Source organism: Semicossyphus pulcher, unplaced genomic scaffold (genome assembly GCF_022749685.1).
Source record: "Semicossyphus pulcher isolate SPU_LCO1_2020_fin unplaced genomic scaffold, fSemPul1.0.p SCAF_16, whole genome shotgun sequence".
NCBI classification, from domain to species: Eukaryota; Metazoa; Chordata; class Actinopteri; order Labriformes; family Labridae; genus Semicossyphus; species Semicossyphus pulcher.
The window spans coordinates 24471790-24491827 of NW_027211670.1; the positions used below are offsets into that span (position 1 = coordinate 24471790).

General features: G+C 43.3%; 1 protein-coding gene across 1 annotated transcript in view; it reads right to left on the reverse strand.

Annotated features, from left to right (window-relative positions):
* The window catches only part of LOC138593317 (corticotropin-releasing factor receptor 1-like), a 74945-nt gene that overhangs the window by 48771 nt on the left and 6136 nt on the right, over nucleotides 1-20038 (reverse strand). The window contains exons 2-4 of the mRNA XM_069664270.1: nucleotides 18301-18388; nucleotides 15594-15653; nucleotides 15133-15258 (exon numbers count right to left, since the gene is read on the reverse strand). Of these exons, the coding sequence (XP_069520371.1) occupies nucleotides 15133-15258; nucleotides 15594-15653; nucleotides 18301-18388 (274 nt within the window). The remainder of the gene's footprint in view (nucleotides 1-15132; nucleotides 15259-15593; nucleotides 15654-18300; nucleotides 18389-20038) is intronic.

The following is a 20038-nucleotide window of genomic DNA, read 5'->3' on the forward strand; positions in this document are numbered from 1 at the left end:
CCTTGTGAGTGAGCAGGAGGGTGAGCCGGGGTGATGATCTCTGCCACCCGCCTGACCGCGAGCATCTGTCTAAATAAAGCTACACTCGTCCTCCTCTTCCTCATCCTCCTCTTTCACCAAACATCCACACAAACAAAGCGCATTCACACACACACACACACACACGTGCTCTAACATACATGTGAGAATCCAGCAGCCTTCCTCTGGGGGCCATTAAGGGAAAGTCGAGCTCGGCTACAAAGCGTGCAGAGGGTCTCCGGGTGCGGCTGGACGTGCATCAACAAAGATAGCAACGCCAGACTGAGTCACGAACCCAGAGGAGGGCGTGCGGCGCTGCGGGCTGCCGTCACAAGTCAGCGGCTGAGCGGTCTGGACAGCGCCCCCTGGACGTCTGTCGGCCCCTCCCTGCGTATGTTTGGCAACAGGCTGCGACCGTGTGAGGGAGCATCACAGTTAACGAGGAGCCGCTAATGATTAGCATGATTAGCACGTGTTGATCGCTTCAATTAGGTTTCTTCCAAGAAGGTTACCTCAAGTTCAGCCTGTCGCCTCTGATCTTCAGAGCAGAATTTATAACACTCGTTAGCTTTTATTTCTTTTTTGGAACATGAGTCAGAAACATCACGGCACAACAGCAGGAATGAGACCATGTGAAAGGTCTTCATATTTAATGATGTTTTAGAAGGGGCATCCCTGTGTTCCTTTGGTCCTATGTACATTAACACTGTAAAGATTCCTCAGATTGATCATCTTATATGCAGCTTGAATGGTCTTTAAAAAATCGGTGCCACTGTGGAGGTATCAATATGTAACATCAAGAAAACTAGCACAGGTTTCTAAGAGCTTGGCATCAGGAGAGTCGTTGTAGGCGAGTCATTTCAACGAACAGACCCAGGAAGGCATTAATCGAACATTTGACCTCGGGGGGAAACATCCCTGAGAACATGAAACCTGTTTAAAGATCTCTTAAATATGTCAGGATCAACCTCGGTACATTCCTGTGTTGTCGATCGTCGTAGTTCTGGCTGCTTGAGCCGTGCATTTGATTTACATACACATTATTAGGCCTACTTCTCACATGTTCTTAATATAAAGTAAAAAATGTTGAATTATATTGGAAGCTCTGGTCCTCTACTTTTGGAAAATTTAAAAGAGAATAGTCGGATGGGGTGAAACAGGAAGTGAAGATTGATAACACTCTTGGCCAGCATCAAACTACACATACATCTCCGGAAAAAAGTAAGAGACCGCTCCAAATGTTCCTAAAATCAGTGTCTCTCTCTACACGTCATGGCCGGCCCAGTCCAGATGTGACCCCCGTTAATAACCTTCTAAATGTGATCAAGAGGAAGACAGATGGTCACAAGCCATCGAACAAAGCCGAGCTGCTCCAACAGCGGCCGAACGTCACCCAGCTGCTCTGTGACAGACTGGAGGAGAGCATGCAGAGATGCAGGAGAGCTGTGATTACAAACCAAGTATTGATCTGTGAACTCTCCTGAGTTAAACATTCTGTTGTTTAAACATGAACTTGTTTTCTTTGCATTAGTCGAGCTCTGAAAAACATCTTCGTCTGTCTTTTTCTGCAACCGTTTGATTTGGAAGAAGGAGACATGTTGTGTGTTCATCAGTGAGCTTCAGAGGTGTGAAAGGTTGTTATCAGGATTATTGTTACAGTCACGGCCTGCCTGATGTCTCATGGGACTTTAGCTGTGATCTGGTGGTACAGACGTAAAACTAGGGTGACCCCGTGAGGCAAGACTTCAGCTTTCACAGCTCCTGAATCTCTTCACCTCTCCAGTCTGCAGACATCTTTGCTGTCATCTTATAAACGATCCTTCTTCTCAACCTTGGATGTTTCTAATCATCCTGTTGTGTTATCTCTTCTGGTTTCACGCCGGTCACATGATGTAAACATCACCGCGTCCACTCGCTCAAAGTGGACTATTATCTGCTGCGTTCACACATCGGCTCACCCCGACTTCTTGCGGACATTTTACCAAGAAGCTGGCAGGAAAAAGTCTGCATGAAGTCGGGATGAAAAATTCCGATGTTTGGGTTCACACATGCAGCCCAGCCGGACGATGTAGAGACATTTACCAGACAAATAAAACATTTGTGATGCCAGCTGGACTCTGGACTTAAAGGGGTTAAACTGGCAGCTGTGTGTGTGTTCAGTTTAATGAATCCAGCTCTGATAAAAAAAAGATGCACAGAGTGAAACAAAAGCACGTCTCCAGGTCCGAGACGTAAGCGGAGGATTTGTCACCATCTAATTCTGGAAATCCAGCCGGCTTCACGGACGAGCTGCTTCAGAGTACAGCAGGGACGCGCTCACACACAGCGAGGATTGACTTCTGTTCAGCATTTTTAGCAGCACAGTTTTATTTTTAGACAAAGTGTCAGCTGCAACTTTACCACTCGCAAACATCAGACTGCAGCTGCACTGGTGGAATCTGCTTTTACTTTGAAACAAAGCAGAGGAAGTCTTTTATTTTGAAATGTTATACTTCTTCTCGGCTATATCTCAGATGGGAACGTTGTACTTTTACTTCTTCTGTAACCCCTTTAGTTTGTGTTGAGAGAAAATTATATTGCAACTATTTTAATTGTCTTTTAATTCATATAATCATAAGTTACTTAATTAAAATGTTCTACTTTTACCCTCATTTTACAAACACATTAACGTCTAAGGACTGTTGACTTTGGTCTTTGGGGGCCTCAAGACTTCTAGAAACAGTCGTCACAGAAAACTTCATCAGTCATGTAGTTAATGTCGCCTCGGGGAAAAACAGATTGTAAGTAGAAAAGTTAGAAAAGTTATGCCTATTGTGGATTACAGTGCAGGTTCAGGAGCATTTCTTTAAACTCTGCAAGTTTTACAACTTTAGGACTTAATGGCTCCAATGGTTTTGGACTGGTTTGCTATTCTAGACTCGTCTCTTTCACAGTAAAAGTATTTTGGGCCAGTGTGCATCAGGTGACTTTGTGGCTGTTTGGCAGGGAGAGAGTGGCGATGACAAGTGGCCAAGGGCCGAGGGTGGGAGTCAAGCCCAGGGCTGCTGCGTCCAGGACTGGAGCCTCTGTATTTGGGACACGCTAAGCTTAAAATGATTGTTTTCAAAGGTATAATAAGTCGGATTTTTCCTGCATTTTGTCAACAACACATTCGAACTGGGCCCCTCCTCCTGGGCTCTTCGTCACCAGAAGCTCACTCTCAATCTCTCGTGCGAGAACACGCCCACCCCGCCGAGCTAACACCGACAGCATCCCTGTTACCTTTGTGCTAGCATGCTGTCCGCCAATCTGAATGGGACCCAGTTGCTAATTTGAACCACTCCCACACTCGCCTGTACGCTGTGATTGGCTCAGGGAACCACAACAGCGCCCCTCCTAATGCGTCCCGTGCAAAGCAAAACAAAAGAAAATCCTACTTATTATAGCTTTAAGTAAACAGCCGTGTAATAATTGTGATAACAGGTGAGACAAGACCCGCTCAGCCTGTCGAGGATCCATTCTGCTCCAACAACCTGCTCTCTAAACATTGTGCTTTACTTACTAAACACAGACACCTCCACAGACATGTTACTGAATAAACCGTTTCATCTCTTTAAACTGCATACAGGTGGACTTTGGTTTGTTTGACTGGGGTCCTCCGTGTCACAAATACACTATTTTTCAAAATCAATAATTAAAACCGATGATCTGACGTCTTCGACAGCGTATTAGGGCCATCGTAAAATAAAGCAAACAAAAGGCGCAGGAGGAAGACTAATATTCCCACTCAAAAATTCAGAGATTAAAGTTCCACATTTGCCAGAAAAAAAGAGCAAATTTGTGAGATAATTAAGTCATAAACTTGTGAGAAACAAAACCTAGTAAAATCATGTTTATAGGAACATTTCTGAGCCCCGACGGCCCACTCCCTCTCCATTCACCTGTGTCTCCTCTCTGCCCTGTCGGCTCTGCTGCTCACACAGGCGAGCATGGCACGGAGCTCGGAGCAGATTCAGCCTCTCTGCACACAAGAAGAAGACTGCATAGAGGAGAAAGACTGAGCGAGCCTCTGCTGCAGAAACACACGTTTCTACGCTCCCCGTTTGCCCCAGGGGTTACCACCACACATGGAAGTTACCCTACGACCTCGTGACGGATACTGAAAGAACACAAACCTGCATTACAGACAAAATATACAACTACACTACTTTAAATCAGAGGCTTTAGTCGTTTCGTTGTGTGGACGGAGGCTGATGCAACACACAACCACCCCGAGGTTGTGGCTGCTGGGGTTGGACTCTATAATCTCTTAAATTTGCTAGTCTGAGATATTACAAAGACTATAGTTCTGTTGGGATTAAGGTTAGAGTCTTTTCTTTGCGAGAAACTTTCATTAATCAGCGAAATCTTTGACATTCTTACTAAAGAGCTGAGAGGAAGCACACAATGAGCGTGTAGTGAAGCACCTCCACTGACCACTGTTGTTTCATTTCATCTCTGCACAAAGAGCTGTTTAGTCCGTCTTCTCTTCAAGGTGTGACCTTCCTCTCTTTCAGCTGGAGTACCACTTTGTTATCAGCCTTGTACAAAAAGGACACTTAAAGTTTCCTTTCACAATAAAAGTTGCTCAGAACAAGTTGTTCAAGGTTTTACTTCTTACTTGTCAGGGAGAATTTGTAGATAGTTGAAGCAGAACTTTTCCATCATTAAAGGATCTGAAAACTTCCCCCTGCACGCTGTACTTTGTCTTTCAGTCACCTGCTCGCTGTGAATAATAAAGTTTTAAAGTGAGTAAAGACGGCGACACTTTCTGCTTTTCAGATTTGATATTTCAGGTTTTGGTTCCAGTTGGTGACCCTTCATGTTATCTGCAACCGGAGCAGAGACGAGACTTTCAGAATCCAATTTCAGCTCCTTCTCTCGTCTGTAATGGATTTCATGGATTTGTCTTTGGCTTCGAGTTGATCTGCAGCTGAAATAAGACTCAGAAATTCAGCTTCTTTCTGCACCGACGACTCGGACAAAAAGTGAGGAAGACGTCTGCAGTGAACTCGCTCTGAATGTGAGGACGGCAGCAGGCTTTAAGTGTCCGCAATAGACTCATCACTCTGTCCCCGTGTGCACCTGAAGCCACTTATCATTGTCCTAACTCCACTAACACTATTAAAACCACTAACACGTCTTTAATTCTACGTCTTCTGCCAAGTTTGACTTAACAGAGATCAGCCCTAAACCTTGTTTGTCAGAGCATGAAGCCACAGATGGTAATCTCTTCTACTGATCCTATTTATATTTTACAGATACACAACTTTCCTTTGTGTTTTGTGTCCAGTTCGTTCTGAGTGGTTGGTCTGCCAGAGAGGGTAGGCGGAGCTAAGGGGCTGCTTTTCCGCTCTCTGCCAGTGTTGCGAGTAAACAGTAATCTACTATGGCTGAACAAACAAAGAAAAGATGGATGACTACAGATACAACTTCAACAAGAAGTGAAAATCCAAAGAAGAAGAAACAAACTCGACGCTCAGATGAAGCAAACAGTCTGAAAAGGAAAGCGACCGTCAGCCAGGAAAATCAAGAGTTACAACCGGAGCCGACCGTGGACGTCACACATGCAGCACTGTCTGGATATCTGGGGAGTGTGCTCCCGCTATTACCGTTTATCACCACAGGTGGCGCCAAAGAGAACGAAACTGAGATCTTTGAGATTATATCTTTAAAATGTCAATTATAATAAGGAAGTAAACTGATGAGTAGTATCAGTCGCAGTTGTAAAAGTAGAAGTATATAGTAGAATAATAAAACATTAAATTATTATTTTGTCATAAACTGCAGCAGACAGCACGAGGAAGGTGCAGCCTGAGATGTTCCTGATAGACAGAAATCAGGGCAGGAACACCTCACTGCAGGCCTGTTTGGCAAAAATCCAAAACACAAATTTAATCAAGGCTCAGCTCATTTTATAAAACATTTATTTGCATTAAACGCATGTATTTATAGCTGACACTGTAACCTTTTATGTGCTGCTGGTTGGAATATTGTAACATAAATTACAGCCGAGAAAATACAGCAGAGAGTGAAAGAGAGCCAGCAGCCCGGCTGCCCTGCTGTACATAGAAACACAGGAATCGATCGTAGCCTGATGTCTCTGATGAACTCAAGCGTAAACTGAAGCTTCAGCCTGAATCTCCTCGTTCTCTGCTCGCTGTCTGTCAGGCACAGACGACGACACACGACTGCAATACTGTGCTCATGTGATGCTAACAATTGTTTTAGCTCACTACAAACATCAGGTGCTTCCTTAATAGTATCTTTGCTGTGTCACTGTACACAGAGCACTGCAGGAAGAGCAAACTGAAAGTGACCACAAACCACAGAGCTGACTCTGATGGAGGCAGAGGAGACTGACAGCAGCGGAGGGCAGCGTGAGGCCGGATAGCGTGAGCCACTCCGCTCTGACGCGCTCTGCTCCGGAGCGGGCGCTGTGATTGACTCGTCGGCTGACAGCGCTGTCAGCGGCCCGGCAGGAGAGACGCTCCGTAGTGTGCTGGGATCTAAATCTGAGGGGGGGACACACTTTTCCTTTCTCTTACTGCGTGGAAATCAGATGCTTTCGCAGCACAGATGACAGAAATAAGTTTAAAATTCTACTTAATTGACTCAATTTATTGGTTTCATACTAACACTGAGGTAGTCAGGTGAACAAAAAGGCTCTTAGTTCAGCATTTTTACCTTGTATTTACATTTATATCATAGACCGTATCAAAGGAGTGGAAGAGCCGTCATGACGACATCCATTTGTTTTTGAACGCCCCTTTTTTAGCCTTAAATTTGGCATTTGACACCTTGGATTTTTTGGAGTCAGAAGTGACCATATTTAGAAGACTTGGTAAATATCATATCCTTTATACAAAGATGGACGACGTGACAGCTCCCCAAAAGTGTAAACAAACCCTCTCTATTGCCCCCTGCTGACTGGCTGCAGTATAGCTCATAAAGCCCGCCTCCTCCATGTTAACAGATGGGACACGTCAAATACATTTTTCTCAAACATGGTTCCTGTCGTTATAGTTAGTTCTTATCATGCTGATTTATGTCCAAGTCTTCATTTTTCTGACAAGTTTATTTTTAATTAGTTATTTGATGCTATAAAAAGGGGGTGTGGCCTCATGATTGACAGCCCTGTCGACAAATGGGGCTCCTGCAGCGTTCTGTTCCTGAGTCCCGAGCGAGAGGAGAGAAGGTAAAGGTGCCGATCTCTACTGCACACACTCTGGATACAGATGAGCAAGATGGCAGCGCCCGCTCCGGGGGGGGTTTGGCTTTTTCGTACTACGAGAGGAGAAGAGGTGGAGATGCATCCTCAATCTTTATATACAGACGTTGGTAGATACCAATGTAACATCTCCCTCCTAATTTTACAGGCTGCCTTAGTAGCGACCAGATAGCCCCGCCCTTAATCCTCCCGTTTTATGGTCTCAGTGACATCATGCTTTGTTGAAGAAGACTTGAAACTAATGATTGAGACCATAAACTCATTCGGAAAATGTTTACTGAGGGAGGGAATGAGAAGGAATGCATGTTTAAGGCACTTTCACCGAGGTGTATTTCACCTCCTTTGACCCTTTTTTAAATATTTGTGCTGTTAAGTGTTTACGAAACAACTGTTATTGTTTCCCTTAGGTGTCCCTGGATGCTAACAAATTGGTACTTACAGCTCAGAGGGATGAATGTGAGGCCTTGAGGAGATCAATTTACGCCTGTGAGGTTGTTCTGAATCAACAGAAGAATGCCTTTCTGTAAGGAAAGGACGGTGAACAGCTCAGGTGTGGTCTTTTGTAAATGCTCTTCCCTTGATTGCTCTCATCTCGTTGCTTGGAAATACCTCACCATGATTCATTATGAATTCTTGTGTGAAGCAAACATCACCATCCTGCATCCTGAAGCCTTTTCTCTCTGATCTTTAGCTTCTTTAGCTTGAACAGAGCGTATATTAATCCTGAAGGTGAAATGAAGCTCGCAGTGTCACATTAGCGCCGAGCTGCAGCTGAATTACCTCCCGCCTCTCTCTCTCGCGCTCTCTCCTCGGGGGTCCTCTGGGGGTTTAAATTACCCACAAACACATTTGCTTTTATCTCCTAAATTTGTCTTAATTGTGTTTACTGTATTTCCCTGGCTGGTGTTTGTTTTACCTTCAGAGTGCTGCAGTGCCCCACATAGATCCACATCACAGACAGATCCATGTTGGATAAGAGAGAGGGCCTGAATTTTAAACATGTCCAAACTGACTCGTCCTTCTGCGTTAATAAATAAAAAGCAGAATAAAATATGAATCTGCTGAAGCTTCTTCCTCTTTTGTCTTTAAAGGAACAATGCTCTTCATTTGAAATCTTTAAGAAGCTAAAATCTGGTTTTAAAGACACATAAAGGTGCATCAAATCTTTTGTTCATGTCATTCAGTTATTGTGTAAAAAATATCGGTCTCCTTTATTCATAGGTTTTCAAATGCGTCCAATTGTTGTATGTTATGATTATTAGTCTAATATGTTAGTATCTCACATTTGTCCACTATAACTGTATTGTGTTTCATACTCCTGTGTTTGCACGCCCACTGTTTACCTGCCTCAGCTCAGTGCATCTATTTATTCAAAACAAATGATCAAATATAGATCATTACGGGACTAATGATCAGATCTATCTTTCTCTGTCTCTTGTTTTTATCTTCTACTGCTGCTGGTCTGTGAAACTGCGGGCAGCGGACACACAGACACACACACACACACACACACACACATGCACATACACACACCAAACTTTTCCCTCTCCATCAGCGCCTCTAATCTATTTGTAAAACTCTCCATTATCCTTCTTCCCCTCTCTGTTTATGTGGCACGACCGAGGGAGCACACATGGAAGTTCTATTGTTAACTTTAGCACATTAGCGACCGTCAGTCAGGAAAATCGAGAGTTAAAACCGGAGCCAACCGTGGACGTCACACATGCAGCACTGTCTGGGAATATCTGGGAAGTGCAATTACTGTTTATCACCATAAGTGTCGCAAAAGAGAACGAAACTGAAATCTTTGGGGAAAAAAATCCTCAATACGCCGCAAAGTTTTTAAACTTTTTAAATATCATGCATTTTTGGCCACAACAATCAGAAAATCTTTGTTTGATGTTTAATAGAGATTTAGCAGCATTTAGTTTTACTTCTGAAGCTAAAAGTCAATAAATCAATTCATGAACTGATAGAAAATCAATTTATACTGAACCTATAAAGCAAAAATACCAATCTGTTCGCTTCCGTTGAACCACGTTACCATCAAAGAAACAAATCAATAAGCACCTTATGCCGGTATAATGACTTCTGTTATGATATTTATGACTTTTATCTCATATTAATGAGATCAGGGAAGGGTTCAAGGCAGAAGGATTTTCAGTGTTTGGACTTTAAAATAATCCCTGTCAATCACCAAATGTGACCCTGCAGCAGTGCGAGGAGGGAGACCCTGTTCCCTGGGGATAAATCTTTGTGTCCAATAATAAACCTGCACCAAGAGGAAGCTGTTGTTGTCATAGAGGCGAGGAGGCGGGCCCGACTTTGACTGTTGTGTTTACAGACATGTTCTGCTCAGTCTGCCTTTAAGGTGCTCATCAATCATCTGTGTTTCAGATTGACAGAGACATGACAGCACTCCCTGGCTTCATGTGCTCATATATCCTGTTGGGTTTAAGATGCTCGGAGGCATTAACGTCACTGAGTTATGAGGATTATATTATCATCAGTATGTTAACATGAGCATTTGAAGTCGTCCCTCAGGCAGAAAATAATCTGACATGTTCATGCCGCTCTTTTTTTGGTGCATGACGAGCTAAAAGTGAACAGGATGCTCCTACAGTGAAAGTAAATAAATAATAGGTACATATCAGGTTTGCATCCGAGCTTAACATGCACATAATGTGTTAAACATACAGATTTGAATGCACAAACAGGACTCTGAGGAGTCAACGACATAACACCTGTCTCATAAGATTAAATACGACAACAAACTAAATATCTGTGGGTTTGTCTGAATTAAAACAAGATATTTTGAAGACTTAATCTTTACTTTATGAAAAATAGTGAGCATTTTCCCCTTTCTGTGCAGATGAACGGATCATTCATGTAAAAACAGGTGCATTATACTACATATTCTGGTTTACGTTGATGTCATTGACGTCCTATCTTGACTGGGACACGTTTTCAAACAGATTTACAAATCTACTGTTAGTTTTTCCTCAATCACTGCGAGGCTAAGATGTATAATTAAAATACAGTATAAATGCTGCAGCAGTCTGTTAGTGGTGTACATGTTTGATTGACAGCTGAGCTGCAGGCTGCACAGGCTCACAATGCAAACAGACAGACAGTGTGTGGTAAGCAGGGCGATGAAGAACGAGCAGCGACTGAACTGACCTTTAGTGACATTTGCAGGTCAGGTTTTGCAGAGCTTTTCAATGTGTGACAGCTGGTTAGCTATCTGTTAGCTATCTGTTAGCTATCTGCAGCAAGTGTGTTAGACATACTGCTGACATGAGAGCGCACCGAGTTACATTTAATGTGAATTTTACCTCCACGGAACTGAATGCTGTTTCAACAGAGCCGATGTTGATTATACTTAACAACATACTTAACATTTTAAGACATAATGTTAGGATGTTGGATGTTCAGACTAAACGTGGGTGACGTTCCAAATCTGCAGGTAAAAGTATGTTTGAGAAATCCCCAGGCTTCTCAGCTCAGTCTGCAGGCTGCTGTGAACGCCAGGTTTCACACTGTTTTTTCTACACGATGTCACAAAGTGCAGCCTCAGCAGGCTTCGGAGAGCTGGCCAATCAGAAGCGAGAAGCTTCTAAATGTTAAGTTTAGTTAAGTTAAAAATGCATCTCGTTTGTTTTATTGGTAAGGTTTTGATTGAACATTTAAAGTGTTATAGTGAAACATTTAGTGAGATATAAAAAGATGGTAACGTTTTATGTGTTTTTCTTTGAGCTCCTCTGATGTGTTTCCAGAATGTTGAATGAACGACCATTAAAAGGCTTTTGTGAACCATCAGTTTGAGAGTCGTTATGATCAGTGTGATGAGTTTTGATGCTCTCCTGAAAGTGGTTAAAGTAGCGAGTTTAAAGCTTAAACTGCTTAAAAATGTAATGATATATCTCTGCTAACGTGCTCTCTGATTGTAGACGCTTTCACTGCTGATAATCTCTCTAATGTCCCTCATTAGCATATTTCCTGGACAAAGACAGAGCGTGACACCCTGTGCTATTACTGAAGAATAAACGCACAGATGACTGTCTCCTGGTGTGAGCGTTGTTAATCTGTAAGCCGCCATCCTGCAGCTGCTTCACGGGGAACATCAGAAGACGCCTTCAACAATTGTTAGCTCCTCCTCAGGTCATTAAAATCCAGAGAAACGTTGCTGATAATGCGACCTCAGCGTGCGCTGCAGCCCTGCAGACTGATGTTCTCAGAGCACTTTCATGTGGGGGATAAAATACAGCTTTGAAGCTAATTTGACACAGAGGCCAAAGTGTGTAATTACAACTTCTGAGTGTGTCATGCCTTAAAAGATTTTTTATCCTTTCATGAAAGAAAAATACACTTAAAAGGCCTTTATTTAAATCACAGTGTCACAAGAGTTGTAAAATTCAGCCGAATCAGGCGTCATTGTTAAGCTAAATTAGTCGAACTTTTCTGGCCTTATCTCGCTGATTGACAGTCGTGAGTTTGTCTGTTCCTCTCTAGACAAACTGAAATAAACAAACTGCATGCTGAAATGTATTGTTTTAAGTAGCTACAGACTTTTGTTAGCTTTTCCGCACTTGGCAGCACATTGTGATGCTGATTGATGTTGCTGATTGATGTCCCCTCCATTGGGCATGGGTTTTTTTCCAGTGTCTCTAGAGGAATGAACAATGCTGCATCCAGTTTTCATCCAACCATCCATGGGTGGATGTTTGTTTGCCTGTTCGGGCGCTAATCTGTTTCAGACCCGTGGGAAACCCGTCCGAACTCGACATGCATAAATACGTTATCAAACAAAACAAAGAGATCTGATGTGAAGGGGACCCGAGGATAATTATACTCAAAATCCAAGACCCACCGAGAGAGAGAGAGAGAGCGAGAGAGAGAGAGAGAGAGAGAGAGAGGAGAAGCAATGACAGCAGCAGGATGTTCAGCCAATTAACAAGCAGTCGCTGTCATTTCACCAGAGTTCACACTCTCTGATGATGCACCGCATGATCACAGCTTAAAGATAGTCCACTCAGATTCACGTGGAGTTAATATATAAGACTGAATATAATCTGGACCTGGATCTGGATTATCAGGACTGCCTGGACCTGTGGAAACCCGTCGCATAGTTCTGACAAGTATCTGCACAGACAGGCGGGGGTGAGCCGTCAGGAGGTAATAAGTCCGCAGCCGTGCTCGCAGCTCTGCCAGGCTGTCTGATACCGACAGCCGCCCCGCATGAGACGAGAATTACCGCCTCCACCGACCACTCACATTTGTAATAACCACCTCACGTCTCTCTCTGTGCGGACTGCAAGGCCCCCGGAGGCAGATTTTTGATGTAGAGATAATTTAAAATTGATTTGATTTGACTTTGTTAAGCTTTGTTGTTTTGTTCTGCTGTGTGGAGTCAAATTACTTTTATGTGCTCAAGCAATAAAGATGATTCTGATAGAGGACAAAGTTGTCCCCATGACGAGAGACAATATGAATACTTCCCTCTGCGGTAGACATAAGGTGCTTAAATAATCCTTTTAAGCTTAACGGCAAAATGAAGGCTGCGGCAAAGAAGCTAAAACGCAGATTTCAGATCGACAGTCACAACAGTTTCAAGGTTAATCATTCAGCGTCCAACCAAACGTGGAATAAGGTCACACTCTCCCCTTCTGCTCCTGAGTTCTGGGATTGATTAAATCTATAAAAAGTTGTTTTTCTCTAGAACGTCATGATGTCAGAGGAAAGTTGACCTTTGAGCTTTTGGACATAAAGATGTCATCACTTCATCGTTTCATCCTTAAAAACATCTGTATGCCCAAAGATGTGATTGACCTTGACCTTTGACCATCAAAATGTAATAAGGTCATTCTTGACTCCAAAGGGTTGTTTGTTTGGAATTCCCTCACGACGAGTTTGACATATATCGTTCACAATAACAGCCGACAGCCCGAAAACAGAATAACAACAAACACATTCACTGGGGTCGATTAAATCCACGAAGGGTCGCGTCCCTCAGGGTTCGCTTTCTAAGAAAAACACCATTTTTCTTCTGTTTACTGTGAAACAAAAGAGGAAATATTTGCTGCTGTGAAAACTCTCCAGAGGCGTAAAGTTCTGTGAGTTTTACAAACCACTGCGCAGCGTGGAACAAACTGTAAAACGCAATTATTCAGGAGGAATCCTACTTTAGACTCAGTGATGTTTTAAAGGAGCAGCAGGTGGGACTTAGCTGCATCACAACCTCTCTCTCCCATCAGCCTCGCCTTTAAGAGAAAAGCTACAGTGCTGACGAAACAGAAAAAACGCTCACTCTAGAGCCAGGGTTTGGTTTGTCCATTCTGGGCTCCTGTAGTAACATGTCAGTGCGACAGGGTGGAGAATGAAGTCTTTATAATAATAATAATAATGATAATAAAAATTAAGACAATAAAATCAGACAGACAAGTAGAATTAATGATAATAAAATTGGAAATAAATTGAAATGAAACAACATCACAGAGTGAAAGCTTTTTGTGAAGGTATGTCTGAAGTAGTGAGACTGACTCCGCAAGTCTGATCTCCTCTGGCAGGTTGTTCCACAGTCTGGGGGCTCGGACAGCAAAAGCCCTGTCACCTTTTGTTTTCAGCCTAGACCTCAGAATGACCAGCAGTGCACTACCAGAGGATCTCAGACTGCGACCTGACTCGTGGGGGATAAGAGGTCAGAAATATAGGGAGGGGCCAAACCTGGTGCCGCTGCATCGAGGACTGTAGCCTCTGTATGTGGGACGCGATCTAACCGCTGAGCCAAACCGGCGTCCAGACAGTTTCTTGCTTATTGTTAATTTTCTTCTTTTCTTTCAATTTCTTTCCCAACAGAAAGAACTTTGAAAAGCCTCTGCGTTTTATTGGTCCTGTATCAAGGCTGCCTCGCCTCACCTCGCACGTTTCTGATAACGACTCAATAATTGGAAAAGTCAGGAGATCAAATTTAGGGTAACGCATTTTATGTGAACTCGAGCGTCTGCACACAATTTAATATCAAACCATCAAGAAGATGTTGAGACGTTTCAAGAGGAAAAGTCTGAGGATCACAGAAGTCACGAGAATGACTCCTCTGGGGACCACGAACGTATTGTATCCATCGTACAGGTGTTGAGGTAATTTAGTCTGAAACAAAGTGGTTGACCCGACGACTGTCTGACGCTGCATCCCTCGAAAGAAACAAAGTATTGATTTGAGCCGTTTTTCAGACCAATTTCTTTCAAAAGAGAGAGAGCACAGAAAGTGTAATTAAGAGAGTAGATCTGCTCTTAATCTCAGCAGGACTCAAAGAGTTTGACCTGAGAAGAAACTGACGTGCAGAGGAGTTCAGGAAGAGTTCAGGAAGAGTTCAGGAAGAGTTCAGGAACCAAACAAAAACCTGAACTGTATTTTTACTTCTACAAAAACACTCTGAAACATCTGCTTTCTACAAGACACTGCACGTTATTATCTGATGCTATGACCCGGATCATGTTCCAAAGAGGAGTTGTGATTAAAAAACACAAAGACTGAACCCGCTGTGACATTTATCTCCATCGTTTTAAGCAGCTTAATCATCTCAGCGATGTAAGGTTCATTCTCTAACATCATCCCGTCTTTCCGTCCTGACACAAACACCATCCCGCTCCTCTCTGCTGGCAGCAGTCCTACTTTGTGTACACGTGTTTGTTTCTTACACTTCTGTGTGTGTGTCTCGCTAATTTGTATGCTCATGCTAATTTCTGTATACACGATTATGTAAACAGGATCTGCCCGAGGGGACGCCGAGCAGGGAGGCAGGAAATCAAATTCAATCTTGTTTATAATCCATTGTTTCTGTAGTGAGAGCTGACAGTGAGACTCACTCGTGGTGTTGTATCTGACACCGTAGAACATCTCTGGACAGGGTCGCGACACCATCTGGCCGGCGCTGCTCCTGGGCCAGCAGGTGCCGATGCCGTCGATGGACGTGTCACAGAAGACCCCCGAGCCTGCAGCGCGGGGACAGAAATGTCAGTCACAGACGCACATTCCTGGCATGGCTGAGGACTACATATAGCCAGGGTGAAATTCTGACAATGCTCCAGCGATCCTGGCAATAAAGCGTGGAGCTGAATGAGCCGTTTGTGTACACGGGCTCTTAATGATTTCTCCTGAGCTGAGCTGCGTCTCCTGTGGAGCGTCGCCAAGTCTATTTCCGGCATTGTTCTCGTCTTTGATGTTAGTCCTTATAATCTGAGTTCAGATCAAACTTCCACAACAACTCTGCTTTGTAGTAACAGCAAGGGAATCAGTTTCACACATAGGAGAAGAGTGTCCAACTCACCGCTCCACTGACCCGTGGCATTGCTCAGGGTTTGGTTCCAGGAGGCGGCCAAGGACTGTACTGCAACGCAGAGAGAGAAGAGTTTCATCAATAACCTCCATCGCTGTTTGCACGGTTCAGAAGAGGCTATGAGAATCTCATTAGATACAGCTTAGCGGCTACAAAGGGTGAGCATTAAAGGGCAATGGTAAACATTGGTGACAGACCTTTTTTCCCAGAGCAATAAGAGGGCGGCAGCAGCAAATATGAATCTCGACGTGCCCCCGGGGGTCAGGCTATTAATTCTGCAATCCGGAAATAAGGAGGCTCTGCAGGGCAAAGTTGATGCTCGAGTCTAATGCTGTCAGATGTCTTTTAACCAACGCTGCGGCGCCTCATTGTGAAGGGAAATTAATGAATTAAAGCAATAAACAAACCAAGTGGCCTCATATGAAAAACAACCAGACCTCGGCCTTTAATAAAATATACTTATGTTTTATTGACGTGGACCTCTTGCTGCTGCATACATTATGACTGTATGACTGTCTGTTTGGGCGCCAAAGACCCTCGCAGTGGCTGCTTCATCAAATTTGTGACTTTGATTCATGAGACCTGTTGGCATCCCGTCTGCTGCTAACTGTCAGTGTGTCTTTAATCCAAGCGGCTGTCTGCTTGTGTTACACACAGTTTGATGTCAGCTTGTGTTCAGTTAAAGGCTGGCTGGGATGTGAGGTGGCGCGGGGAGGCAAGAGAGGAAAGTCATGCTGTTGGGTTCTGTGCATTTGTCTTAGCTGGCTTTATGACTCTGAACTGAACGTGGACGATTAAAGGCCCAAAGTTTGCAGAGTATATACATTTCTGTCACAAGTCATTTTACTAAGACCTTGTGATGTGGAGGAAAGTAATGTTATTGCTTCTGATTACTCGTCATAGGTAGTAACACTCAGACTGTTTCTCGATGTAAAGTCACGTTTACACTTTAAGCAGCCAGTTTCAATCCCAGGAGCGACTCTTAAAGTAACTAGAAGGTTCCTTCAGCTTGTCGTCGTCTGCTTTTCCACCATGGAGTTAAAACCACCAACGTTTAGGTAAATAAAGCCCCTTTTTCACTGCCACTTCAAGGCGGGATTATAACACCTCTGTTACCTTTCGCCTTCTATGTAAGACGCAGAATGGTTGGGCGAAACAGTGTAAACAGCGGAGCCGGCAGGGAGGACAGCTTACACTTGCCTTGACTTTTTTATCGTCTATCATTCTATTTTTTCTGTATTTTCAGTAAAAAGTCCAAAAACTATCATCAGCAATTCTTCCTGCCCGTCGTCCGCCATGTTTGTTTACTCTCAAGTCTCGTTTGACCGCCGGAGATTTAGTGAGATTTCCCGCTGTGAGAGTCGGACTCTGCTCTCTACACACTACAGGAACAAAGCTGTTTAATCTATCTTTATCTGTCGTCATGTGTGGCTCTCTCACATTTTCAGCATCTGGTAACATTTTAAAAACCTTTGCGTGTGGGGCGGCCCACAGTCAGGTTCTCTCTGCCTCAGGTTTGACCTTTCTATTTTTAATCCGTCCCCAAATTCATCCGAGTGCAAAATCTGCCGACTGCTTTTTTCCCCAAGCAGCCAGAGGTGGTTTTATGTCTTTATCTATTGTCTGCAGGTTCTGACAAACAACTGTTTAGTTATTTATTCTGGACGACTCCGGAGTATTTTTTTACTCTTGTTAAGTTCAGGTTTCTCTGATTACCCTACTGGCTAGACGCATGTAATTAATCTCAGTACAGTACTGTAACAATACACCTCATAAAACATAAACATCATGCCTCAGTCATCACCAGGGCCGGGGATCAGTTTATTGTGTCAATATCAGGAGCAAAATGATACCTGAATGCAGCAGTATTAAAGGAGGAAGTAAGACGGCACAAAACAGAGTCTTAGAGGAGGAAATGTCTGAGCAAATAATGAGGACACGAGAGAATAACGACTTCTGGTGTTTGACTACAGCTCAGACAACTTTTTTGTATTTTAGGTCAGTTAAGAGAAGCTACATCTGCAAAATAAGATCCTTTAAATCATTCAAGCAAGTAAAAACACCAAACACTCCATGCCTCTGCCTTCTGACAGTTTGCAGCTTGTCTTTGTTTTATATCTAAAAACTAAAATCTCTTTTGGGGTTAAACTGTTGGCCTGGACTTAAACGCATCAGCTTGTCCTCTAAAAAGCTGTGATCAACATTTTTACTTTAATAATTAACTGAAGCTGTATAATCATCATTGACAGATCATTGCAGTCATTGTTGAAGCAGCATTAAAGCTGAGCGCCCAGCCCGAGTACGTGACAGCGTAATAATAACAGCAGCACAGTTAGCATTGTTATTAGGTTGTTCAGCAGTACCTGGAACATATTTTACCCCGGGGCAAATAACAAGAGGTTCCTCTGAGTCTGTGCTCGGCTCTCCAGGTGTGTACGCTGGTGTTTAATGATGAGCTATTACTGTACTGGTGAGGTCAACACAGAGACAGAGGTATAAGCGAAGACATTCTGCCAATAACTCGGAGTGAAGTTGTGATTGAGGGCGAGGGCCTTGGCATTTAATGGTTTTAGTCGTGAAATGGAAAAGACTGAAAATCAATCCAAACACGGAACACTCAGGCAGCACTGTTCAGGGATGTAACCGCCTTTTAAAAGCTTGTTTCAGACGCTAGAGTCGATGTTTGTCCTCAACTTACATGAGACGTTCCCCGACAGCAGGAGGAGAGCTTCACATGTCAAATCTGCATAGGAGCCCACGGGCAGGAGGCTCACGATGGCACAAACCTGATGAGAGCAGAAAGAGGAGGAGGTCGGGTTAGATCGATGACTATCAGCAGGATGTTTGGCACTGAAGCGGCGACCATGCTGGGAAACAGGAGTCATCGTTTGGTGGCTGAAACTGGAAATGTGGTCGCCATGTTTATTCAGAGTGAGAGATAATACGAGGTAATACATCAGCCTGGTTATGAAGATGTGACATAAAGGAATGTTTGAACTTCATTTGACTTTCATCAAAGGGCAGATTGTTCATGATTTACAGCAGACATACTGAATCCAACCTTTGACAACCTCAATCCATTTATTAATACAGAAAAAGTATTACAAATATTTGATATATTATACATTTATGTTCTAAAGAATACAGAGCTAAAGTCAGTTCATTCATTAGCTCATTATCATAACAAGATCGCCCCTTTATCAGACGGCCATGCAGCTCATTCATTACTTGTGTTTGTTGTTAAACAGAAAAGTAGATTAAAAGGTTTTAAGGCCGTCTGAACCGATTTAAACTCCTGTTTGAAAAGAAGCACTGTTGACACGTTTACATTTCTGCCTTTATGACTCTGATATTGGAAATGTAAACGTCTGATCCTTGAGATTCAGATTCTCTTTATCGTCCCACGAGGGGAACTTTGTCATGCAGCAGGAGCACACAGAACGACTCAATACACAAGGACACCATCAACAACCTCAACAGTTAAGAGCGCACCAATTTGGTCTGTTCCTGTTATCGTATTAGCTCTGTACATATTTCTTTAGGATCCACTTGTTAACTTATTTTATATGCTCGTTATTGTATGCACTTTCCACTTTGCTGCTGTAACAATGTAAACGTCTCCTTTGTGGGACGAATAAAGACTTCTCTTCTCTTCTCTTCTAATCAGTCAAATCTGAGCTCTTAAAGAAATGGACGTTTATACCAAGTGGAGACTGCAAAAGTGCAATGTGGAGGTGTGCAATGTGCAAAAAGGAAGTACAAGTAAGGCCACCTGAGTGCTAAGTGCCATTAATGAATTGGACTTTGGATAAATGAGACGCGGAGTCCTGAAACGACGGCTGGAGGGCAAAAGCTCAAACTCACTCAGTGGATGATTCTGGCAATCGAGTACAGCATGAGCCCTCCAAAGGACCTGGCTGCTGAAGCTTAGCCCGACACCTCCCTGAGATATTACCGGCTACTTTGATTTAAAAAAAGTACCAGTAATTGAATCTGTCGGCTTTACAGCAGAACTTTCCACCCGGCTCAAGAATGCTAAGAAACTTCTCCTCTGAAGACGTCCCCTAGATCCTTCTGTTTTCATGCATTTGGTTCTTAATCAGTGGAATCAATTTGTTTGAGATGTTGTTGAACTTTTCATCGTCACACATGTTTGTTTGCTTCAACATTGTCTCTCCTTTACACACACACACTACTGCCAGCCTCACACTAAACGACTTTTTAAATGATTTCACTTTCAATTCTTTTTAACATCAAAATAAAATGACGGTTTGCTGCCGATCGTGCCCGTCATTTCAAACATTTGGTGTAATGTAGCCAATCAACTCAGTCGGAACTGTCTGATCTGTCTGCCTTTTTGTTTGAGTTCAACGACGACCAATGGGAGCGCTCTCCCCAGTCAAGTCTAGTCAAATTCATTTGTATAGCACATTTAA